Raw genomic sequence first — 27,688 nt, forward strand, 5'->3', positions numbered from 1 at the left:
GTGATGCTAATGCTATTGTCACCTCTAAATTGTTTAATATGTTGACGAACTTTAGTCATTGGACTCGAAAAATATGTAAACTAAATATTGATATTTTTTAACAAATTAAACAAATATATATATTTTGATGAAAATTTTATTCAACACAGTTTGAAAAAAAATATCACAAAAAACAAAAAATAAGTATTACCTTACTAAATCAGAACAACAGTATATATATATATATATATATATATATATATATATATATATATATATATATATATATATATATATATATATATATATATATATATATATATATATATTTCAAGACTGGATAAAATATAATGGAATCATACCAATATTCAAAAGTTCTTCGCGTCAAAAAAAAAATCCTTTAAATTCATGTTTTGTGGAATGAATGAAATCCATGTTTTGTGGAATGTATTTAATCCATGATTCGTGGAATGTATGAAACTTATGTTTCGTGGAATGTATGAGTATTTGGTCGTAAGGAAATACGAGTGTTAAGAGTATTGTAAGTAGTTATAGTATTGTATGGACGCGATAGAGTATTTTTCACCTCAGAGCTTATAATAACCAGCAGGATTGCTTTGTTTGCTTCACTTCTTTTTTCCTTAAATCTTTTAAATTGTATATATCTTTAAGATATAGCATGTAAATTTACGAATTTGAAAACAATTTAAAATTTGAATAGAAAAATAACTCTTATTGTATATTTGAATAAAACTCTTTTTTTTGGATTGTATGAAAAGTTAGCTCTCATCACTTCTTAATGTGTATACATCGATTTCAATTTCCCTTTTCTTTCAATAGAAGTGACTTCAGGGTATGTTCTATTCTAAACAAAATCAACTTGCAACTTTACACTAAATTATCTTTATCATGCTATTAAACAGTTAAAATAAATAAATAAATAAACTAATATTATTTAAAAGGTATGAAAATGCAATATGTTACTCATAAAATCATACCAAGCAAGAATAAAATATAGTAGAGATATGAATATTTGATGAATGATGAACAGTTGCTTAATTTATGTTTTAAAACAAAATAGATAACAATAATAGTTTAAAATAAACATTGAAAGAGAAAAAAAGTTCACAATATATAATAAAGCATATTTCTCCATAAAATTCAAAATAAATATTGCACATACCAAGGGGAACAATAGGACTAGAAATACAAACGGGACCTGCGCTATATCTAAAATACATGAAAGCCACTGAAACAAACAGTACTCTAATCATCAATGTTTTTATCCTCGAGTCTCGCTCGCGACAAATAAGTGTTTTGTATATTATCTTATGATCTCTTTACTTATCATAACACACCATTGCAATATAGCTATTAATCGTGACTTCGAAACATTTTGCAACATTTAATAACATTTTTAGTGTGTTGTTAAAAAAGTCATATTGAAGCTGATGAAAAACATTTTTATCCTACTTTACACATGGTTTCAATAAGCTTCTACGTGGTTATGATTTGAATTTGACGAGTACTCGGAATACCCTTGTGAATTATCGTTTAAATCCCCTCCCATCAGTCTAGCAACACTGGACGGACCACCCATCATGGGCAATGGGTCCATGGGTATTAAGTGTGAATTTGACATGGAGATATTGGGAGAATGACGTCCAAGAAAATTCGGGTTATTTGGAACATTTCCAAAATGGGACCAAGATTCCATGGATGGCGATTCAGGAGGGACAACCGGCACACTTCCCATGTTGGGCTCTCTGTCCATAGGTTGTCCCGAACCCGAACTAAATATATCCCCGGACAGTCTTCCTGATTGACTTATTGATTCATCTAAATCATCTATATCATCTGAAAAAATAAATTTTAAAACATCAGTAATTCCAAGCTTTGATCAGAATTTTAATTTTTCTAAAGATTCTGCAATTGTGCAGAACAAATATATTTAATATATACTTTTTTTCTTAAGCTCGCGATATTTTTATTATAGTAACTAAAAGGTTTTATTCTTCTGCTCTTTTGCTATATCTGTAAGATAAGACCTACCATCATCAAGACAAATGTCTGATCTGTCGTCTGCACTATTAGAACTATCTTGGTCACCATTGCGTTTTAACTGTCTGAAGTAAGGGCTCCACCTGTTTCTACCTGCGTCTTTCTTGAGTCGCTTCTCTTTAGCGCGGCGATTTTGAAACCAGACCTGTACAACACGCATGTCCAGTCCTGTTTCTGCACTCAGCTGCTCTCTCACGTGTCGTGCGGGTTTTGGGCTTTCGTTGTAAGCTCTTTTTAGAGCCTCTAGCTGTTTGGCTGTAATAGTTGTTCTTGGCCGCTTGTTAGCTGCATCTATGTCGTATTCTGTAACAAATTAATATATCTGTGGTAAAGTTCTTATAAATGGCGATTAGAAACATCGACGAACATTGAAAAAATACTTTATTTGAATGGGGTTTTCAATTTTTTTGTTTTTGTTTGTTTGTTTGTTTTTTGTTTCTTTGTTTTTTGTTCATAAAAGGATAAACGGTTGCAACATCCCGAGTAAGCGGGTGATGCAATTTTTTTATGCATTTATCATTATATAAACAGAAAGAGAACATTTTTATCGTTTGTACATGTATTTAGTTTTGTTTATTTTGTCTTTACCTATAAAGGTGGAAAAGTACTTGAAACATAATATTATCGATCCATTACAATGGTGGAAGAGCAATGAAACGGCTGACCGCTGACCCATCTTAAAAATCCTTCATACAGAAGGTTTCTTTTTAACCGGATCAAACTAGTTTAGAAGCAAATTGTGTTTACTGCTTTAGATAACCATCATTCGGTCTTCATCAAAAATCAAGGGAAAAATATTCAGCCGATAAAGATATTTTTTTTATTTGGCCATAAAAAATATTACTACTAAGACGAAACTGCAGAGAACATGATATAATGAACTGGATTCTCTTTGGATCACAATGTAAAGTCAATGAGAAAGATGAGCACGATGAAGTGAAACGATAAGCTTTAACGTACTTCAGCCTCGATCAAATAACCCGAATCAATCCCCAATCACGTCTCTGGGGGAATTATTGATTACTGTGACATGTGCGCAGGTGCGCGAGCCGAGATAACACCGATCATAACTGCGGAACGTCAATAGTCTTGTTCTTACCTGAAACAAGCTGATAAACACTGCAATTCATCGCTTACAAAATATACCTTATTTTTTTACTGAAGTGCAATATTCTCCTGTCTCTTGCCTCTTTTGTTTATTCAACATTTGTCTTGTTACGTTTAATCACTGTGTAACACAGAAATACATAAATCATGTGACTCCTGAGACTTCATTCATTGTTCAATGTAAAGAAAACTCGTTCATCAAAATTCCCTTCTATTTTGACTAGTAAATAACAGCTGAGGCTCGTAACATTTTGACTTATGTAAAGTCATAAGTAAAATTTAAGCGCAATCCTAAAACCTAAGTCCACCTTAAGTATGACGTATGCCATAACATTGACTATTTTAGCTATGTAAAACTTATACATCTACAGAATTTCTTACGAGTCTGTGTATCAATATTACTTATACAGAAAATGGATTACTAATGAAAGAATTCATATATGTTTCTATATTTAAATAAAAGTCCTAAATTACCTATTATAGGTTAAAGTATATTTTGCATTGAAATATTGTTTGAAAACACCCATGGCAAAATTACTTTGCAAGAATCACTCTGATTCTACACACAAGAACTCTGAAGTTGAAATTAAAAGGATAGGATGTCGGCAGGGGATGCTTTCTCCTCTTAGGCACCTGATCTCGCCTCTAGAATTTCCAGGGTCCGTGTTTTATGCCATGTTTACAGATTTCTATTGTTTATATGTTTCTTTTTATGGATCGCTGTTCGATATCTTCATCTGCATTGAATTTTAAAGATCGCAGTTGATTCAGTCAAGATAGATGTAGCAGGGACTCCACGTCTACCAGTATTTTGAAGAACTCCAAAAGAAAAAGATCTCCATCCTAAGACGAGAGCAAGACTTGCTTGACATAGAAATGGAAAGATTAGAGATACACGAAAAAAAATTATTTATCTACATAAAAGCTTATTTTTTCACATCAGATAGAAAGGAAAAGACTGGATATAGATTTAAAAAGTCTGCGGATAGAGGGTAAAAAATAAGACGCCGTTCAAAGATAAAAACAAACAGACAGTGATTAATCGTATGTAACGATAACAGAATTAACAGAAATTACTGACTTTTAATAAAATAATTACAGTCTCAGTGCGGGTTTTTTTATTTGTTTCCCTCCCGTCAATCACACTTGCATCGTAAGTTACATTGTCATTAAACTGGACAGTTACTCCTTTCTCCGGCATAGAATTTTTTGTGATGTGCAACACAGCTGTTGCAACTATCACCTGAAATTGCAGTTATTGTTATCAATTTCATGGGCTTTCTATAATAAATACATGAATGAAAATATAGTCTTCATTACATGCTTTTGTGTATCGAATACTAGTAGTATAGACCTACTGTTTGTATCGAGACAATGAAAACAAACCTTCCAACTCATAAGCAACACTTTATCGCGTTTCTTGGGTTACAAGTCATGCGTTTTAGCGGCGAATTTTACCGTGTGTGGAAAATTTTAAATATGGAGATATAATCCAGGACCGAATCCTCTAGAAGCCGCCTATTTCACTTAAATACATGCAAAAAATGTAAATTTTATGATTGATATCTAAAATCACTCCATAACCGTCTGATTAATTTTTTGAGCTGTATATAACAAAGAAAAAAAGGAGAAGATAACAGTAATCGATCTCACAAAACCTGAGTCGCCCGCGTGGCGCAGTGGTTAGAGCGTCTGCTCCAGAGTTGCGGCGTAAGGAGTTGATCCTTACGTCGTGGGTTGGAATCCCGCTGTGGGACGTGGAGACCGGTCCTTCGGATGAGACCGTATAAACCGAGGTCCCGTGTCGCAGTAGGTGTTGGCACGAAAAAGATCCCTCATTGCTCAATGGCCGTAAGTGCCGAGTATAGGACAAATTTGCAGCTCTCCACCGGCAAGTGGTGGCGTCTCCATACTAGTGAGGGACTCGAGAGGGACGTTAAACAACATTCAAACAAACAAACAAACACAAAACCTGCAAACAATACAAACTGGGAACAGGGCAAACGCAAGAACCCCAGGAAACACCAAAGGTGGGATCAGGTACCTAGGAGGTGTTAGAATCCCCTTCTGACTGGTCATACCCGCCTTGAGCCTGTATTGATTAGGTAGACGGAATAATCTCTAGTCAGAATTAGTATTAAAGCAATGCCTTAACAATTGGTATGAAACAGTCAGTCAAAAATATGACCCAGCGATATCTACAACGATATCTGCAAACAAGGTCATTTTACTGATCATACAATTTGTGAAATGCTGACTTAAAACGAGATGTTGAAAGCCCTGTAACTTCAACTCATTTGTTAGTAGCCTTCCATGGTTTAAATATTGATCGTATTCAAAACATGCCGAATCAGTTGGAAGACATAAAACCATTGGCAGTGAATATTGGATGGAAAAGGTGAAGATAACGAACAGTGATCGATCTATAAACAATACAAATCTGTGAAGAGGACATAAACACAGACCCCTGGAAATTTCAGAAGTGGGATCAGGTGCCTCGGAGGAAAAATACTGCATAAATGGGGGAGGTTTACAATGGAAAAGCTGAAGACATATAGGCCTAGTTTGGTTGTTAGTTACCCATTAACATCTATAGTCAGTGAAACATCCAAATATGAATGCTTACACCTCTGATGTTTCAAAGGATCCGTGTGTTTGCCCTGTTCACGATTTTATTGTTTATAGGATTTATGAGATCGACTGTTTGCTATCTTTACCTTTTTTATTTGTTAAGTATAACTCAAAAATAAACCAGACAGTTGTGGAGTGAATTAAGAGAACAATCACAAAATATATATTCAATGAAGAAGCATTTGCCTATAATGTAAAAAAGTTTTATTTTCGCCTCATTCGCCCTAGAGACAAGTAGGCGAATTTTAAGACGGGGCGAATTTGAAGAAAACGGCATAATTTCTTTGACAGAACTGTGATCGGACGGATTTTAAAACGAGGCAAAATTGTTTGCAAGGACATGTATGAAAGGGCAAAAATAACCTGTCTACAATATTACCAAGTGTGTTTAGATCGCTGACATTGAATATCGCTAAAAATTCATTCTGTGTAGGAGGTAGGATTGATCTTTCATAGTGTATAATCGCTAAAATTACCTCTCACTAAAATTATATACATGTATCAATTTTTAAGAACAAATCGCTAAACTTGAGTCTCGCTAAAATTTCAATTTTACGGTACAGGGAACAATACAAAATAATTTGGTCATACTATTTACTTTGACCAAACCTGATTCATTTGAAAACACTTTGAACATTTTATGCTATTGCTAACTGGGCAGTTATATGATAAACAATAAAAGGTGTTTTTTCTTAAATGCTAAAACTTGTTCTTTCTTCTTTGTAACTCTTTATTTTTCGTTGGTGTCTGATTCACAAGATTCAGTTACCAATAGTCTATCAATTTTTTAAAATTTGTTTTCTTTGATTGATTGACTGATTGTATGTTGTTTTACGTCCCATTCGAGAATTTTTCACTCATATAGAGACGTGACCATATACCGGTGAAGGGCTTCAAATTTTGACCTTTGTTCGTCTCTCAGGGCCATTGAGCAGTGAGGGATCTTTACCGTGCCAGCACCTACTGCGACACGGGGCCTCGGGTCTAAGGTCTCATCCGAAGGACCCCCAGCTTTCACTTCAAAGTGCCGAGCGCATGGCGAAGGAACAGTTTCTATCCATTTTTTATCGACTTAGGTCAGTCGCGGCCGAGATTTGAACTCACGACCTCCCGATCACGGAGCGCGAGCTCTACCGACTGAGCTACCGTGAACGGTTTGTTTTCTTTGAATGTGGACACTATTCAAGAAATACCGTGCCTGAATGATACTCAACGCAACAACATATCGGTCGACTGGATGCAGGTGCCATGCAGTCTACAGTTGCAAAGGTTTTTTATGTTGCACAAAGCACCATATCTCACCAATGGGCCAAATACCAACAGCATGATGCAACATATGATCCCCAAAGATTAGGCAGACCAGTTTGACAACAAAAGTACCGATTTTTTCATTGGCTTGCGTCATCTTCGTCAACATTTAATACCATGCAGCATTCTACAATATCAGATATCCTTGGGATGTGCAGAATTCAGACCAATAGGGATTAAAGCCAGAAAAACCTGCTCCTGGCATTGTCCTGACTCCTCAACATTGCCAACATAGTTTCAGTGATCTAACACCCATAGAATTGTAAGGACCTGATGGAAAAATCAGAATCTATAGGTGTCGTAAAAGAGTTTTGTAAAAAATGCATTCAGGAGGGCTGTAGTGGTATTATTTGGACAGGGTTAACCTTTACAGACAGGACCGATTTGATTTATACACAACGGACTTTAACAGAGCAAAGGTACATTGTCGAGGTACCACGCCCACACATTTCTCTAATAATGCGGTATCCTGGGGCGTATTTCAACATGACAATGCAAAGCCACATTCAGCTCTTCTGACAAGTGTATTCTTCCAAAGACACATCAAAATTCTGCATTGGCAATCTTAATTGTAAGATTTAAACCCCATTGAACATGCATGGGTTGAACGGGATGGGTGTATCCGCCAAAGACAACCGCAGCCCAAGACTCTGCAACAGTTGCTCAAGCTCTACAGCTAGATTATTTAAACAGTTTTGGAGACTTAATTGCATCCAGGGAAAGATGTTTCAGGGTGTCGTTGGTGTTCTTTGGGGACACATCAGATGATCTTTAATGACTTTGAACACCCTATTATTGTGAAATTTATATGACAATCTGATTGAAGATACGATGTTCACAATATCAATATTTGTTTCGTATCAATAAATTATTTTTAGGTAACCTTTATGTCTATCTGTTTCTTATTTTGTCCATCATACTTAAGTCAGCTTTTCCGGCTGCCAAAGTTTTGCTTTAATTCTCAAATCTTGGCATTCTAGTCACTGTCATAAGAATGTACTTATGTCATACTTAAGCATAATCTTAGACTTAGGTACCCTTTATTATAGGATCCCATAGATATTAAATATGTTTGGTCATTAGTAGGATTTTATTCTATAGGCAAAATCACATTCTGTTAAGCATTTAAATGATTGCATAAATATTTCTCTCTTTTTATTTCATTGGAAATTGAACTTGTATAACTCTAGCATGCCTGGTACTACTTTAGCATCATTAACCTGCAGGGTCAGTTATGAAATTGAAATTTCACCTTTTTTAACAAAATAGTATACATTTAAATATTTATAAAGACATCCAAATCAGCATAAACAAGCTAGAAGCATTTATACCATGTATTATACACCTACCATTGATCCCTCGCGCCTTGGCAGACTCGTAGTCAGCTTTACAGACTAGTTTCCGGTCCTCCATCAAGTAAAATTCATCCCCTGTGTTTAACTGCCGATTGCACATCAAACAAGAAAAACATTCCAAGTGATAGACGTTGTCCTGGGCTCTACGTACCACTTCTGTAGGGGGAATACCCTTCTCACAGCCGGCACACTTAGTACCATACCGTCTACAAGAAAACAATAACCATTAGTCATGATTTTTAAAAAAATCTACATACATATATCCCGATGCTATTCTGTTTTATTCCTTTAAAATGCATGTTTCACCCAAGAAAGTTCAGAAGAGTTTTATTAGTTTCTAACGTCAGGAATCAAGATTATCTCAGGAATACTGTCACACAAATGCGTAAGCAAGATATCCACATCCAGCGGTGTTTATATTTTGAGTTTATGTACATCTTAAATCCAGTCAAAAATACAGCCCGTGGTTTGTGGTTTGGACAAGCTAAAGAGCCCAACCCCACCCATCCAAAATCATATTTTGACTCCTAGGATAAAGTTTTATAAATGTTTTCTAATGGCATAGAAGGCATTTTCTAGTGGAATTACCAATGAAATTACCAAATATCATAACTAACATCTTTTTAAAAAATTAAGTTTAAGAAACCTTACATATTCAAAACCCTACACTTTTGAAACATAGGTTATGGACGAAGATGGTTCATAATATTATATGACAGATTGAAAGCTTAGAGATATTACTCAGAAAAGGTGTGAAATAAAAAGATGAAGATAACGAACAGTGATTAGACTCACAAATCCAGTACAGAAAACGAATCATGAAAAGGGCAAATACAAGTCCCTTAGAAAGCCCAGAGGTGGGATCAGGTGCCTAGAATGAGTAAGCATCCCCTGTTGAGACCGGTCATACGCGCCATGGTGCCTTTTTATTGATCAGGTACACGAAGTAATCCGTAGTCAAATGGTATAACAAGAATAAATATGGGTTGCCCCATACCCATGATATTTAACTTATAATTTACTCGAACTTCAGTTAACAAACTTAGAAAAATTGATAGCTTGTGCCTTTACATCAAGCAAATTTTAATTTTAAAAAGAAATCGGTTAGTTTATGCAACTGGCTTCCATCAGTAGCAAACAATGTAAACACATATGCATTTGCAATGCTTGCAAGGCATGTAAAACACTAATAAAGTCGGATTGTTGACTCATCTGTACGCCTACCTGCGTAAGATGTAAGAGTTATTCGTAAATTTGTTAATTCTATCTTTAAAAAAAAAACATTTACATGAATAGACTGTATCCGATTTTAATAATGAAATGATATACAAATTTGGTCAACCGTCGCTCTGTTAAGATTTCAAAGTCATTTTATCATATTGGATTACTTCTACGAAATACCCAGGAATTCTAAGCATTTGTTATAACGTTGTCTCTGCAAATAGAATGCGCTGAATGAACATATATTAAAAACAATAAGCCAGCAAATTGCGGGATGCGATGGGAATTCCGTTAAAAAGTTTGAAGACCTTTGGCTCGTTTTACAAAAGAACTTATGACTAAGACCAAACTTTAATTCTGCAAGTAACTTTCTAATTAACATTAAAAACATAGAAAGATACTTTTACGCTAGCAATTTTAAACAGAATCAGTAATTTTGCAAAATTTTACAATCAACTGAAGTTTTTAGTCTTAGTCGTAAGGTAAATTCTTTTGTAAAACGGGCCACAGATCTCCAAAACCTACATAGATATTGTCAATTAGAAACTCAAGCATCTTTTTAATATCAACTTCAGAGTACTTGACTGTGTGTACAATCAGAATGTTTTAACAAAATAATTTTGCAAATGACCAATGACAAGATAAGTGATTTTACAAGTTTCATTTTCATTGAAAAAGCAGCTGTTTATGACGTCAAAAAGCCTGGACTTTATCGAAGGGAATGGTTGTAAAAAGTATTGAAAAGTCGCATGTTTTGATGTTATTTATCTTGCTAAAAAATTTGTGATTTCTAATTTTCAAAAGTTCCTTGGAGTTTTTAAGTATTCACATTTGATAAACACCACTTCTTGAATATATTGTTGAACAGTACTCCCGAGGTTTCTCCTTCACTACTGTTAATATTTTGTCGAGGAGTAAGAAAAAGGCTTGGTAGAACATATACTTGACTCTTCTATGTATCATAGATGTTAAATCTGTATTTCCAGTCAGTTCTGTATCATGGATGTCTATAATCTTTATCATCTGTCAGTTCTTGAATTGATATGGTCTGGATCCTTGGTTCAATAAAGAAATGTATCTGGCATATTTTTTTTCTGCCAAAGTAACGGTGATTCTATTAAACGAAAACACCTCGGATCATATGGGGGAAAATAAATTAAACTTGTTAAAATGCAAATTTTTAATGCTGCCATATAAAGCTGTACATAGAATCAAAACAATGCGTTAACAAGTGCATAATACCATCTACAAAGTAAATTACGGCACCAATAGTCTTAATACGGTTATAATGCGTCATAAAAAAGTACTATTAACCTATGGTGGCGGGAATCAACAGTAGTCATTCTGGAGTTGTCTATAAATTTTTTTTATGTTCGCCGACACGCTGATGTTGTACTTAATATCTCAATATACGTATACATATGAAAATTAACGAGTATTCTCTTGAAAATTCAGTTTTTAAACATATATAAAATCAGATGATAAAGCTTATCAGTACGTCACGTATACAGTGTATTACATTGAGGGTTAGTTGAGAAGCTATGATATACATAATATCACAATACTAACACTGACTAAGGCATAAAAATATCTATCTTACCTTCCTTCTTCAGTTTTTTACCTATCTAGTTTTTTTTGTAAATCTATGAAACAATTAAATGAGGTGTTTTTTTTTAATTTGGACGAGTTTTCCTCCTTTTTTTGTTTCCTTTATATCACGTTTCCTTTCCTGTATCTGTGCTGTTAAACAGATTATTTAGATTCCGAGATCTCGCTTTGTTACTTCATGTGTCTAGCTGTTTCATTTGTCAAAACAGATGAAAATTATGGAAATATCTTTTTAAACAAAAAAATCACACCTTGCACGTAATGGCAATCAATAAAACAAATAATATAAAGTCAGGAGTATCTTTGTTAATCACCTGTGGAGAGATTCCAAGTCAGTGAATTATATAAACACTATTCTCAGGGGGACCAGGAATTTACCTTTGTGTTTGTTCTTGTCTGAGAACCGTAAACAAAGGCATAGCTATAGCGTGCCTTGAATCACTTTCTTCTTTTATGATTTCGTGTTCAATGAATATTCAGCAGCTCTGGCATAATAGATCTTATTCTGATTTTTTTTTATTTACAATTAAGTTCTAAGTTCTAAAGACTTCTGTCTGATTCCTATAAATATTATATACTTTCGGTTTGGTTGATAATAAACACAGTAAAAATGACTTAATATTTCTTTAAGTTTTATAATTTTTTACAATTTTGACACAAAATTAAATTTCTCGGCAATATTTATTTATTTTGTTTCTTTGAATATTTTTCCAGAAGTGAATTCAAGTCAAGTGTTGATGTTTAAAAAAGCGATGTTTCAAAGCTATTGTTCAATTATAGTAACTTTCACGACCACATCTATTAAAAGTTTAAAACTAATTCCAAAAAGTAGAAACTTTTGGGCCACTTCTGTTGTACAAAGGTGACAAAATTTAATTTGGTTAAGCTACGAGTTATGTATTATTTAAAAGATATAGTATTGAATGTCGTGCGGACCTATTTCTTCGGTAACAAACTTAGTTCCCATAAAGTTGCGTTTCCTAAAACCCGATTACCATGGGAATCTAATTATATGCCTGGTGCACGAAATTGATTAAATATTAACGTCTGTGGTCGACTTTGCCAGATGGGCCGAAGTACAATGTAGGCAAGGTGCAGCCATTGAATACCATTTTTTTAAGTTCAAAGTACTGAATCTAAAGAAAAAGAGACATTTTCATACTTTTTTATCACGGAATAAACCTTGTTAATGTGAAAGAACTACATCTATACGACTTGACTTGTTTAAGGAACACGGACAGGAAAAAAGATTTATGGCGGATATGACAAATTTTCTTACTTGAATATTTTAAAATATACTGCATGTATCAATTTATTATTATTTAATAGATGGATATGATACATGTAACTTTGCTAACAAACATGTGAAAACGAGAATTTCAACAACAAAAAAATGTGTTATCATAATGATTTTAAAATAATATTTGCAAATTAAAGGCGCTCTACAAACTTTTAGCTTTCAATTTTTTTTATGCTTACGTATATTCATTTGCTTCCACTTACCCGCAAACCAGTGGCATTGATAGTTTACATTAAATCAGTTGTGTGTATTTCCTTAATTAGCTTTATACAATATTTCCATGTCTAATATTCTCTCTCTAAATTTTAGAAATGTTATTTAAAGAACATTTGCATGTATGTGTATTTTCAAGGACGTGAGATTCTCAAAAGGTATGTTATAAAAATTTGTAAAACCGTTTATACGGGATTTATTATTGCTAAAATACATATTTATCACGTTTTCATATCAAGCCATCCTTATTTTGCATTTTGCGTAAATCTACACTTTAATATCTATATTGAAATTCAATATAAAAACATGGAAAAATTTAAATCTCCCAAAAATGAACATGAACTTGTTCAAATTTCACCATGAAATAAATTAACTTGAATCCACAATTGCAAAAAATAAAATAAACAAGATGTGTTTGTGAAACACTGATGCCCCCATATGGCAGCTTATGGCGAAGGTTAAAGTTTCTCAAATGCAAGTCAAAATCCAGGCCAAAAGATAAAAAATGTTTAATTTGAAAGCCCTAGCTACAACTGTTGAAAAGTTATGGCGAAGGTTAAAGTTTTTAAAAAGTAAGTAAAACATGAAGGTCAAGGTCAAAGTTGTTGGTATCCAAAGGAAGGTCTTGTCACAAGGATTACATATGTAAAGTATGAAAGCCCTAGCACCAACCATTCAAAAGTTATGGCCAAGGTTAAAGTTCTTCGAAAGTAGGTCAAACTCCTATGTCAAGGTCAAAGGGACAAAGAGATTGATATCCAGAGAAAGGTCTTGTCACAAGGAATACACTTGTGAAGTTTGAAACCCCAAGCACCAACTGTTCAAAAGTTATGGCCAAGGTTAAAGTTTTTCAAAAGTAGGTCAAACTCCAAGGTCAAGGTCAAAAGGTCAAAGTTGTTGGTATCCAAAGGAAGGCCTTATCACAAAGAATACACATGTGAAGTTTGAAACCCCAAGCACCAACTGTTCAAAAGTTATGGCCAAGGTTAAAATCTCATAAAATTTTGCAAAGTGGGTCAAACTCCAAGGTCAAGGTCAAAGGGTCAAATATGATGGTACCCAAAGAAAGGTCTTGTCACAAGGAATACACATGTGAAATATGAAAGTCATAGCTCCAACCAATCAAAAGTTATGGGCAAGGTTAAAGTTGACAACAGACAGACAGACAAACAGATAAACAGACAAACAGACAGACAGGACAAAAACAATATACCCCCGGGATCTTTCGATCCGGGGGCATAATAAAAATAAGAAGTTATTATAAAAAGCCAAACTATACTGATTTTGAGTATCCTACTCCTTGAAAAATGGTAACCTGCTCTTTCATAAATGGCAAACATCCTTACAACGGTTATGGTTTCCTTTGAAATGTACACTTTAAAACTAAAATAAATGCTAAAAGCCCTTGCTTTTGAACAAATAATTTGTAATTTTGTAATTGCATATATATCTGTTTTAATTTTGGTGAGATTAAACTTCATCTCAAAAAGTGAATACATGTGTATTATAGTGGCTGACACTGTTATAATTTCTGAATACGGACGTGCTATGACGTTTTGACTTATGTCATACAATGAAATATATGACGTTTTGACTTATGTCATACAATGAAATATATGACGTTTTGACTTACGTCATACAATGAAATATATGGAGGTAACGAACAGTGTTCAAGCTCAGAAGTCCATACAAACAATACAAATCAGGAGCAGACCTCTAAAACATCAGAGGTGGGATCAGGTGCCATACAACTGTATGTTACCTCGTCACTTTGTGTGATTTATCGTTGATAGTTTGACAGAGGATGCTTGCAATATGGTTACTTATAAAGACTGTCAAGTCACCATATACACTGTATTTGTAACTCTAAGAAAATCATTGTATTGTCAAAAGAACTTTAAGAAACATTCAAAATTACGAAACAATAATTCACAGTCATTAAAATGGGGGAAGGGCTTTACAATGTCTACTAAGCACAGCTGGTGATAGTTCTTCTATATCTGAATAGAAGGTCAGTACAACACGCGTAAACAAATGTGACTATCTGCATTGACTATAACGAGTTCTTCTCTCTGTAGTAACAAATGTGACTATCTGCTTTGACTATAACGAGTTCTTCTCTCTGTAGTTCGTTCTTAATCCAAAAAAATATTTACTCTTTAAAAAAACCCATCGCTTCCTATTTGAACTGATAAACGTCTACAGATATCTTAATACAAAACTAAGTAGCACTGTGACTGCTATTAAATCTACATATTAAATTTCTTTTGCAAAATTGATTAGTATTTGGGTACGCAAATCATATATGCAACTTTACAAAGTCATCATTATAATTATTAATAATAACAGTGTATTACTTATGGAGCTCATGATTCGAATTTCCATTGAATATATTCAAAGCAATAGCGAGTGTAATTTAAAAAAACACTTCTGTCATTATTTTTCATTGATAAACCCAAAAATATACACTACACGTTTCATATACTTTGATTAAATTGAAATATACCCTGTCTGTGTCTACTTTTGCCTGTATTTGATACAAATAGTATTTGGGTTAGTCTCAGGCTGCAGAATAATAACAGATGAACTGACTTTATGGTAATATTTTGATGGATTTTTTTTAGTGTCTATCAATTGTTTATGCATTAATCATTGCGATGAAATCTCTTACAATGAAGACTTAGCACGATTATTAAACATCAGAACCAAAAAGCTTGTCCGAAAGCAAATTGCTGTGGACAAAATTTGTATCCTTTCCTCGACAGCCCTTTTGATTTGCTGCCATATTGTGCTGAAGAAAATGTCCGCTGTATGTTTGCTTGCATTGATAAATACACACCCTAGTCTCTATCCACCTGCCAGACAATTCGTGCACATATTGATGTTCATGACTGACTGAATCCTTTTTTATTTTAGAGTTCGATCACCATTTTTATCCAAAAATTGTATTGTGTTTTGGTCTTTGAGAAGTTAACCAAATGGCCATTTCTCGTAGAAACAAAATCTGCACAGATGTTGTGCTAAATTAAGAGAGGTAATGTTCTGCATTTTTTTTCCAAAGTATGAATTTCTGATTGTCCGTCTTCTTTTTTCTTTTAAGGAAACTATCAATCGTTAAAGTCTCATCAAGGAAAAACATTTTCTGTCATTCAATCTCTGTATTTTATCATATGAGTGCTAAATAAAAGAGGTCTCTGAGACAATGTGCCTTTTTATCTTCACGACACATAATAGTCATTATGGTATTATAAGGTAAAATAGATCACTTCTGAATAGTCAAGCACTGTTCATTGTTTTGTTACGAAAGTTACTACTTTTCTCGATAGTCATTTCTATTCGCTTAGTGTTGTTAATTGTTCATTAGTGGTTTATGCAAAGGAAATAACTTGTAACAAATGTCAAATTTATTGTTTCAAAATACTGCTGTCTGTTCTTTCACTATTACAGATACATATACAGTGTTTGTATACTTAGTATTGCTTAATAATAAGGGGCTTATAGGAAGAGGTATTATAATATGTCTAAACGGTTTCAATGGCTATTTTTTTTTAATTAAAAATATGTATAAAAACATATCTTTTAATGAAAAAGAAAAAAATTACATGCATTTTACTTGTCTATTTTATTCTTATTTATCTCATAAATGTTTAATTTTGTAAATATAGGTAACGCAAAAGAGGACGACTGTATAGCTGGTACATGTAAGTTGGGATAATGATTGTTCACTAAGTTGTATCATTATTACTTCTTTTCTCACGTACGTTTTTAAAATAAATAATTTTAGGTGCTGTGCGGTTTTTTTTAAGGAAAGAAAATCTAATGATTTTTTTTTTCTTCAAGTAAATATTAAGTAAAGTGATAAATATTTCTGTAGGAGTTTAACTAAATAGACTACGTAAAACTATCGTGTCTTCATTAACATTTCTGATTGTTGACACACTTGGGGATTAAATACTCTTCTAAATCTTAAGTTGTCTCTTATCTGATTTTTGCAGTAAATCTTTTCGAGTAACATAGCAAAAATCGTTTTAAAAAAATCTTATTTTATAAAACAAACAAAAAAAATTGGAAGTATAAATATTGTAATATAAGGTACAAGAAATTAATCTATTCTGATATAGACAAAAGGGGTTTGATCCAAGACAAAAGAAAATATTTTGAATAAAACGCTTCGCTGATACGAAGTTTATTCTAAGCATTTGCCTCGTTTTAACATCCATTTCCTTAAATTAAAATAAAAAAATGTCTCGTGTCATTACTACCATCTTATTTTGTTCTTGGTGCTTTTAATTGGAAATAATTCAAATAAAAATTTCTGGAATATTTTGAAAAACCCTTATTATTACAAGAAGTTTTATGATACATAAAATATTCATAATGTGTATAACACATTTATTACAAATCAGAGTAAAAGCTTTCAAGATTTTGTTCAACCAGTTAATCTTTAATTATACTGTCATTGAAATTCATATAAGGACTGGTCCTTGAAAAATGAATATAATATTAAGACTTTCTCAAGAAGAACGGAATCAAAGAAAGTGGAAAACAAACAACAATGGTTAAACTCAGGATCTGTTGGAAATACGGAGTAAAGAAAACTGGAGAGATTTACTTTTGATCGAGCGCCCATCTGTCTCAGTGCACTTGACTTTGGGTCACATATTAATTAATCAAGACCGCACCAAACTTGGTTCTGGGAAATGTTATCCTTTTAATCAAATGAAGTTTCATCAGGCTACTGGGTTTTATTCTGCCTCGTCAGGACAAGATAAATCGGGCACGACATTCGATGTTTACATTTGCTAGATTAATACGACGAAGATGAAAATTATAAAATCATCGTAAAAATCTCCAGGAATGGTTCTTTCATCTTTCGAAATCTCAGACGAAGAGGACATAAAATGATAGGAAATTTAATTCAACGTAAATCTTGTCTTTTGATACCTATGATGACGTCATTCTCTGTAATTGTTCTTGGGTCACGTGTCTCTGAACTTCTACGCGTTTCATCATATCTCTATTTTTGTAAATTGGCTATCAACAAAGGGAAAAAAAAGGTATTTCTGTCGTATCATTTTAGCATGACAAAATTGTTTTCGTTTTTATCTGGTCAAAGTCCACAAAGATAGATCAACAATACAAGAGGGAGATGAAGAAACGATATATTTTATTTTAATTCACTCACTTCATTGTCCAAATCTACAAATTCTTGCTGGCAATGGTATTTCAACATACATTTCTGTGAATTACTGTTTAACATTTTTATGATACACAATCAGATAAGTAGATGTTTATTTTGAACATTGTTAGAGCATTTATCAGTTATGTTTTGGGGGTTATAAATTACAAATAATTTTAAAACGTTATGTTTGTTGCTTTTTTAATACATTTTTGTGCTCAAATTTTTAACCATTTTTGTGAAAGTGCAAAGTTTCAAATAAAAAGCAGTCTCCAAATTTCATTTATTTAAGATCAAAATCTTAGTATGTGCTGTAAATAGCTACAGCTGACAATCTTTTTCATTTCTCATAACTTCATACCTAAAAAAAATTAGGATGTTAACCAAATTGTTTTGTTTTATGTGTGTATGTTTTGAATTCTTTCTTTCTTTTGACTTTTTTTTTTTTTTTGGTTGTTGTTTTATTTTTATTGTTTTAATTTTGATGTTTTAAACAGTGATGAAAGAGTAAGAGTTGTTGAGGTTTCAAACAATTCCATGTTCATCAATTCAAAGATTTGAAACGGTATTTTTAAGGGATAGAAATCAAATGCTTTTACTGTTATTTAATTATTTTTTCCAGGTTCGACCCATTTCATTAGTTGAGAAGACTTGGTTTAAATTAGAATTTTAGGGGAAAAGTTTGGCTAAATTTTTTTTTCTCTTTTTAATTAAAGTAACAGTTTTTCTTCAGCTCGACTTTTTTCTTCTCTCTTTATGTTAAAAATTTAGATTCTAGTTCTAACTTGATGCACAAATGTGCGTGTCTGGCGCTAATGATTACAACTTCTCTGTTATCGCCTTTTTTTCTGACGGAAAGAAATTATTGCAATTATCGACCGATCACAACAGTTGTTTAGAAAGTCCCTGTATTGATAGATTGCTACATTATCAGGCAGAATATCTCTGAAAGACAGGTATAAAGGAAATCTTGGAGATATAGTTTTCCATCTTACACCGAGCGAAAAATACTAGGATAATTAATTGTTTTCCTAGGCATAAATACGTTATTATTATGCAAGAATTTCGAATGGTGATATGCATTAACTAGCGATGGATGGGGACAGCAAATCCTTTCCATTGAAAATTGATATTTCGTGCCATCCAGTAGATTCAAAAGTTTCGTAATACACATGTACCTTTTGGGGAATTGATGAGAGCTAAAAATGTAACACATGGCAGTTCACAGACAATTCAAATGATGTTTCTAACTTTCAATCATTTAGTTTAAAATTCTAAGCTATCAAACACAGGTACGATCTATCTTCATGTCAAGTGTGATAGATGCACGAAAACAATCGGAGCGAGCTTGAACATTAAATTAACATTTCAGAGAAAAGAGTAAAATATGTTAATTGGCTTAGATTTGTAAAACATCTGTCAATTCTCTAATTACTTGACACCATATCATACAAAATAGTTTGCATCTATCCAAATTAATATTCAAAAGAATGTTGTACATTGACGTGTATTTTTACTGCAGTTTTTTGGAGAGGTGGTTTCTGTTATTTTTAGATTGCCGAAAAGTTGTCTTAGTGTAGGCATCAACACAATTTTCCCAAGATTTTGTCTCTCTGATTATGTCAACCTAGCTGCAGATCTGTAGCTCGCTGGTCTAGAAAAAAATAGGATGGACGGCTAAGGAGCTATAGTGCCATCCGTTTATTTATTGTGCTCAAAAATGCGCTTTTTTCTTGATTTATTTCTCCGTATATATTATGCTGCCATCTCAAAATATTACTAACCGTGTGTTCCTAACATATACTTTTACTAGTTCCATAACAAGATTTCCCCCAAATTCGTTGTTAATAGCCATCATGAGCCTGAAATTGAGACCTTCCAAAATTTCGCCTATTTTGGGTTGCAAGACAATTCGGTCCATCGCAGTTCGTGCATGACTTGCACATACAATTTTTGTTTTGGAAGGCAGTGGATGACAGTGTAGCCCTCTGGTCGTCCATCCCAATTTTTTCAGACCAGCAAGCTACAGATCTGCAGCTAAAGTCAGACCTGCTTTTAACGAAATTCTAAAGCAGACTAGATGTATTTCGTATTTAAAGGTAGCTGACCTGAAGAAGTCGTCTTTGCAGAAGACCTTTTCTCCTTTGGAGAAGCACTTGTCGCTCAATCTGACATGGCAATCATGGCACTGCAGACAACGGGAGTGCCACGACCTGTCCAGTACCTTCAGAATGAACCGGTCCAAGATCGGCTCCCCGCACCCAGCACATTTTGGTATAGCAGCTGTAAAAGAGGCATACAGTGTTATATTATACAGTGGTACATTTTTAAAATTCAATGTTCAATAGTTATAATTATTTTTTTTTTAGACTTTTAACAGAGGTGTTGAATTGAAATGAAAGAAAACTTGATATAGGTAGTTATTCAAGCTTACAGAAACATGTTGCAAAGAATTTGTGTTAGAGCTTGAATTTCTATTTACGCACATGGACATGCGACGTTTCTCTTTGAAAATGAAAGCACTTTCTGGAATGAAGTGTTGAGATTTAAGAAATCTTGCTGGTTTTTCGGTGTTAATTGATTTTGGAAGTAAATGTTCAATACAGGGGATTTGAAATTTTTTTTGTATGTTCATCAATACTTTTGTGTTTATTCTATTACACTTAAAGCATTTTTTTTTAGTAAAATTGTAACAACCGATGGACATTTCTCTGAGCGTTGTTTTAGGAAATTTATTACCTTGTTTAAGAAAAAATCTCTTCGTCAACTGATTTTATTCTTGATATTCTCAATGATCCTTTTAATTTTGGAAATATATGAACATCACAGGTCATTGAACAGAGGTTTGTATGATAAGTATTCTATAATAAAAATTATTCCCTGTGCAGGAGATGATATTCTGTAATTTTCTGAGTACCTTGTCTGGAGGAACGGAAATATTTTTTATGTTATGATTACATGTTAATCAAAAGATATGTGTCATTTCTCTAGTCCTAGTGATTGGGAAACTTGAACTCAATATATCTAATCAAATTTTATTTTACGGCTGAATTATTTTGCGCACCACGCAAAGTATTAAACCTCATTCATCAAATTGGGTAAATATTGGACAACAACACGAACAGATAGATTTTGTTTTTCCAGAAAATTGGGATGAGTGGCTTTGTCAAAAAGAATTGGATGTATGCAAATTTCCAACGAAAAAAACATAAATTAGGCATTCATGGGATTTGTTGGCGTAAATAGACTTTGATTGCTAGTTCATTTTCCCGATCCTAGTCCAATTTTAATTGATAACTTTGGCTCCAGGGGTAGTTTAGCAGAGCGAGCGAGTGCCTGAAACCGACACCAGTTTTCTAGTTCTCGTGGCATTGTTTGGCCATCTGTTGATGACGGTACTGGGTTTAATGTGATGTTCCCGGGGCGGGGACAATAGCCGTCCTTACACGATAAATCCAGAACGTCTTTGTGGATAAACACAAGTTACAAACGCAATGAATAAGCATGACTGTTTAACACTACCAGAAGTGCCATATGGGGCTAGATTTTTTTCCTACAATGCATTGTTTTATATATTTCATAGGGTTAATTAAGTATGAGTTAACGATGCCTGTCGTCTATATGATTTAAAAAAAAACCCAGATTCAACATCGACAGAAGTTTCAGCGATTTTTTTTTTAATTTTTGCCAGAATCCGATCTTCAGTCAAGCTAAAAATCACTTTACTTGTGTCAGTGTTGTCTCAACTATTTGAGAGAGTATAGAAAATGTAGATTTATTTGGCGCAGATTACTGCAAGTTATACATATAAGGATAGGTATATGTAAAGTAGTTGTAAGGTCTATTTTAAACTTCCCCCTGAATATAAGGGTAGTATACTAAACTGTTTCAATCGTTAATCGGTTTCCATTTGATAAAAATTCTTCTTAAAACAACTAATATCATGTGTTTGTCTCTAGTCAAAATGTTAATAAAAGTAGGATTAAAATATTTTTGATATGAATTTAGCATTAGTAAAGGAGCTGAAGACATGCTGTCCTCCTGAAATGTGAGAATTTGTTCAAGTACAGTTAAAGTATTATGCTGCTTTATTTCATTTTTTACTGCTGTGTCTGATTGAAGAAAGTTTATCTATTTATTTATCTTTATATAGGCCTGGGCAGTCTAAAACGTCCACTTCCAAAACGTGTTTGACAGAAATATGTTAATGCAAGTATAAGAAAAAGAATCACCTGTGATGCATAATCAGTTATTTCTAAAATAATTAAATTATTTTTATTCTGTCTTAATTTTTGCAATGTAGAGAAAAATGAATAAAGAAAAGAATATACAAAAAAAAAAAAAAATTAATAATAATGCACAGGAAGACTATTAAATTCGGGATCACAAATGAAGAGAAACTAACTGTTTATGAATCGATCGCTACGATAAAAAATATAATAAATTAGTTGCATTGCCTTTTTTTATTACGAGCAGTGAGATTTTCCCCAAGTATTAATTCATATTTTGAAAGATTTCATATTTTTTTATCCGCATCAGGAAATTTAATATCTCTGACTTTTCATTCATTTTACGCGGAGATGAACAGCAAATAAGAACAGATTTTATTCACCGTAAAATTTAAGAATACAAAATGTTATAACAAGTAAATTTAATGAGCGGACCATCCCCATAGGAATTTTAGCAAAATGGCAACTCTGTGTCCAACAATGCCACCCTACCGCTGCTTCTCAAGTAATGCCCAATACACGTGCTTGACACTCCGTCATCGCGCAAAACACCATATTTGCCGAAAAATGAAGTAATGCAGTCGCGTTCCGTTCGTGTGGAAAATTATTCAAATGGAACAAGCACGCGCCACCCATCTGGAGGTATTGCAGAAATGTCAACACGGACTTGTGACTTGGCCAAAGAATTATTGTCAGAAAACAGGGGACCAAGTACTTCAACCAATTACATTTAGTTGTTTTAGTTCTACCGAAAATCTTTTTTCTAAAACTGATTGATATCACTGAGAAAAAGAAGAACATTTTGTGTGTTTTGATAAAGGTTTATTATTCATTGATTTTCCCCCCGAATCTTTTCGTCTTCACGGCTTATTAAATTACACCTGTATGCCTTGTCATAGCGAAGAATAAATTCACCGGTCGGCACGTGTCATTATAACATCAACAAATCATTTCCGGCTACAGGATGCAAATTTTTTGTGGTTGTTCTTCAGAAAATTTACTACAATATAGTTGCTTCAATTTCTTATCATCTCCCATTGTTTAAAGCAAAATTCTTTTATTTGACATTACTCTTCTGTTTTTAATAGGATAAATAAACTGGATTTCGAGAAGTCTCTGGCATGTTCTAAAATAGCCATAATTTAGATTTTAAAAAATACGCAAAGGTATATTTGCAAATACCAAAATTATGCACACAAAATCCATTTCAGTTTAGAATGATGAAATTAATTTGTCAAAATTCATTTGTTATCCATCTCGGTCCTAAAAGGTTTTAATTGTGTTCAAAGCTACAAAAGTTTGTCATGAACTATCTTAAGAGATCCCCATTTAAGCGAACATGATACTCGATCTTCGGCAAACATTCAGCATTAGGTGGCCTTTGAATGGACTCGATTTTGTTTCAATATTCATCTGTATATATTTGACGCCTTAGCCTCTCACGGGACCGATTCGAAATTTGATTGAGCACAAAATAAATGTTTTCATTTAATGATTCCTCATTAAGGTCTGTAATTAAAACTGGGAATTCTGCCGTTTAGTGTATCAAATAATGCTTTTTGACGGCGTGTTATGAAATAATGGCCCTGCGCTTAACGTTCGCTCGGATTTTTCTGGCAAGTGTTGATTTAAAAGATTACAAAAAATTCTACAAAGAGCGAACTACAGACGAACTGTATCCAAATTATTGTCACATTTTCAAATTTTATGGGCAGGTGCATTCAGAAACAAAAGCTGCACGCATAGTTACCTAGCGAGCACGTGCGGGGATACCGTTAGATCGTCACACATCAGTGGCCACACGATTACTATCAGTCCGTTCGGTGACAAATGTGGGAAATATTAGGTTTAATTTCTCATTAAACTCAATTCATTCACTTCAACCTATGGCCATTGTCAACTTCAAAGAAAACCCCTCACGTCCCTGTCTTTCACTTCAGGTGATAACAAAATAAATAGAAGATACAGGGCGGGGAAGACTGCAAAACACAAAAAATGTTGTTTTCTTCTTTTCTTTTCTGATATGTCATCCTAACCATCGACTTTCTTTAGATTTCTTTAAAACATTAAATATAAATAACAACTATAAATTCACTTTTTTACATATCATTTCATTAAAAAAAATTGTAGATGAATATATATACTTATAATTTTTATATGATTATGTTGAAAAAAAAATTTGCCTAAGGTACATTGCAGTTTCGCCGTGTTTATCAGAGGAGCTGACATCCGATTATCGGGCGCTAATTACACCTGGAGTTCTATCTTGTCACAAATCCGGACTCACACCGTAAGAGGATTAGTCCGGAACTCCAACAAGGATTGTCCCAATCTAAAATCAATTTTTCAGAGCAAATGTCTAATTTCCGAACAAAAAATCTGCATTTATAAGGAATTTTGATGCCATGATTTTTTTTATGCGAAAAGTAATTTCTTTTTCAATTTTACAGGTAAATCTTCAAAAAGTATATAAAAAGAGAAGAGATAGAAAATTCTAAATATCGTTTTAAGTGTTAAAAATATATATTTTTATGGGACAACAACAATTAAAGTACCAAGGTAACAGAAAGCGCCATGCCCACGCACACATTCGCCGAAATGTGACATACATTTTCTCCGATTCTATTCTAACCAAAAAAAAAAAAAAAAAAATCCAGATTTATTCCTTGTTCTCGCCTTTATGATGGAATTCGATGAAACTTTCTTGGACTGACAAAGAAAGGTGCAATTTGACCATTCAGCTTAGTTGCCAAAGTTAGTTATAATATGACGAGATCTAAATTTTTTGACAAAAAAGGAAACATATTGTATGGAAACGTACTTCCCCGATAATAAGTAAATTATATATTATATAAGAAATGTTAAATAAATTGCAGGTTGGCTCCTTGATAATATTAATTCTTTAACTCGAGTTCAAAAATTTCGAAGATCGACATCGACGTTGTTCATTTACTGTCTGAACGCGTCCATATATTCTAGAACGATTTTAATTCGGTATTTTTTTTAAACATATAATTAGATTGTGACAGACTTAACCTGGTTTTGATAATTAATGCCATCTTTCTGTTTAAAAATGAGACATTGAATCTGCACTGAGTATCTAATACTAGTAAACTAGTAATGTCAAATTAACTAGTATACGATGTTAACAGAAATTTAAAATTGAAAGAACGTACCATGACAATAGAAAATCCTCCTATCAGTTCGAATAAAAAGAATTCAAACTGAGTTCAAACAGAAAAAATCTAAATACGGAGTTCCGTCTTTTAGTAAAACGAGGGTTCCGTCTTTTAGTAAATTGAGGGAAAACACTCGGACGATTTCACTCCACTCCACATCTTGGTGGGAATTTGTTGTTAATGAACTCCAGAATCAGGTCGCGTTTTCCCATTATATTAAATTTAGATGCCCCAATAGAAATCAATTGAGGAGTCGAAAGTTAATTAAGAAGTCTACATCGCTTCGCCAAGTTTTAATCCTCGCTGTCCCTCCATGTTGATTGTATAGAAAACTTGATTAGGAAAAAACACTAATCGTTATACATAATACCCAATTCCAACAAACCTGGTCTATTATTATTAATTTATATTAAGCGAAAAAATTAATTTGATTTGCATCACGATATCGTTGTATTTTCCAATCACGAAGTGAAGGGTAGTATCAACTGAAATATTAAAGCCGACAAGCTAATTGGTATCGGACTACCGGAATGAAATTAAGGAAATTGACTGCTGAAATTGACATCAAAGAGTGTATCAATCAGATTTAATCACTTACCTTCCAAGAATTTGTTTCGACTTATCATTTCGGTAAGCGAAGCGGGGCTAGGACTCGCCCTGGTCCCCTCCGAGTGATATCCTGGGTGGGCCGGGGGAAACTCACTCAAGGATGTCATATTCATTGGGCTCCTTGTTTTTTTTTTTTAACAAGCCAAAGAAATATCAGCTCCAAGTCACTTGTTCAGATTTCGGAAGTTTAGCGATGAGACAGTTTTTCTTCTTTTCCGATTGAACCTTTAATTCTTAACATAACATGTCATCAGCAATTGGTCGAGATGCTTTTGAAACTTGCAACCGGGATATCGCACGTGACCTTTACAAAATGAATATTCATGTAGAAATCGATCGTTCATTGTTTATAGGCAGACAGTATCAGCCTTTCGCAGGTTTCAGTGGAGAGGGGACGAAAGAGCGGTCTTTGACAACAGAGGGAACGAAGCCGTGGAAAAAATCGGGCACCTGTCCGCTTGGAGGGCAACCTAAATAGGGAGAAGTTGTCAAGAGCACCGGGAATTGTCACACCTTACGGCAATGAGAGAACCGCGAAACCGCCGCTACAGGAGAGAGCCATCTTTCGTAGATGTTTGAATACTAAAATGAAGTTTTACTCTCACATTGGATATAAAACTAGATATATTTTGGGAAACACATGTATTTTATATATATATATATATATATATATATATATATATATATATATATATATATATATATATATATATATATATATATATATATATATATATATATATATATGAGCCTATCTTACAATGAGACTTAGAACTGGCTTATTCCTTACTATTAATTCAAAATAAAAAATATATATATATATATAAATATTTTATATGACTAAATACAAAAAAATTGATACCAAATAAATGAATTAACCTTAAATAAATGTATGCCTAAATTTAAAAAATATTAGAGTGCTTGGGATTTCTATTTCGTATTCATTTTATATATATCTATTTACTATTTTTCTTTTAAATGAATTGAAAGTGGGAAAATAATTCTTAATTAGATGCAGTTCTTAAACTGCACACATTTTTCATTTGAAATGGAGAAGTTGTAGGTTTAAAAAAAAAAACCAAACAGATAATTGTGAATGGGATTGGTTTATTCCTCGTTGCTTAACTAAGAACGCTGTTCACGCTAGTGTGTTAAAGACGGCCAAAGGATCAGTTACAATTCGCCACGGTATTGTTATTTTGGATTATCCAGCTCTCATTTCAACCGAGCACATGCGGGGTAGCTGCATGTTTTGCAATTGTAAGTGGGAAATTTGTTACGAATGTCGCCTTTGGTTTGTCTTCGATGCCACCTGAGAAAGCGTGTTCACACCAAATACAATCGTTAGAGCTAGAATAAGAACGTACTGGAGAAAGAACAATGAGTGTTCGAATCGACATCTCAAAAGTATGTGCAAGTTTTGTAAGTTGTGAAAGAGAGTGGGTTAGAAAAAAAACATATTAGACAGAACATGACAAACTAGAGACATTTAATGGTCAATATCAAACCGCGGGAAAAATATCAAGTACGTATAATTTTCTGAAGATGCAAGGGTTCAGAGAGGGGTAGAAGACGAAGTCTGCAAAATTTTCTATGACAGCGAAGAAAAGACGATGTGTTATTTCAGGGCGATAATGCAATCAGGCCAATGGTAAAGCAGTTAGTTTACGGGCATAAGGGACTTAAAGGGTCTCAAATCAAATAATATT

At 33.4% G+C, this 27,688-nt stretch overlaps 1 protein-coding gene across 1 annotated transcript; it reads right to left on the reverse strand.

The window, feature by feature from the left end:
* Positions 1-1,018: 1,018 nt before the first annotated feature.
* On the reverse strand, positions 1,019-26,304 carry LOC133173680 (LIM/homeobox protein Lhx3-like). Its single transcript, XM_061308670.1, has 5 exons — positions 25,969-26,304; positions 20,071-20,245; positions 8,436-8,647; positions 2,032-2,343; positions 1,019-1,836 (listed from the first exon to the last, which is right to left on the reverse strand). The coding sequence occupies exons 1-5, from the start codon at positions 26,090-26,092 to the stop codon at positions 1,466-1,468; spliced, it is 1,194 nt and encodes a 397-aa protein (XP_061164654.1). The 5' UTR covers positions 26,093-26,304; the 3' UTR covers positions 1,019-1,465.
* Between the last annotated feature and the right edge of the window lie 1,384 nt (positions 26,305-27,688).

The sequence above is a fragment of the Saccostrea echinata genome, unplaced genomic scaffold, assembly GCF_033153115.1.
Source record: "Saccostrea echinata isolate AGI-Se365-2 ecotype Australia unplaced genomic scaffold, CSIRO_AGI_Sech_v1 ptg000056l, whole genome shotgun sequence".
Lineage (NCBI taxonomy): Eukaryota > Metazoa > Mollusca > Bivalvia > Ostreida > Ostreidae > Saccostrea > Saccostrea echinata.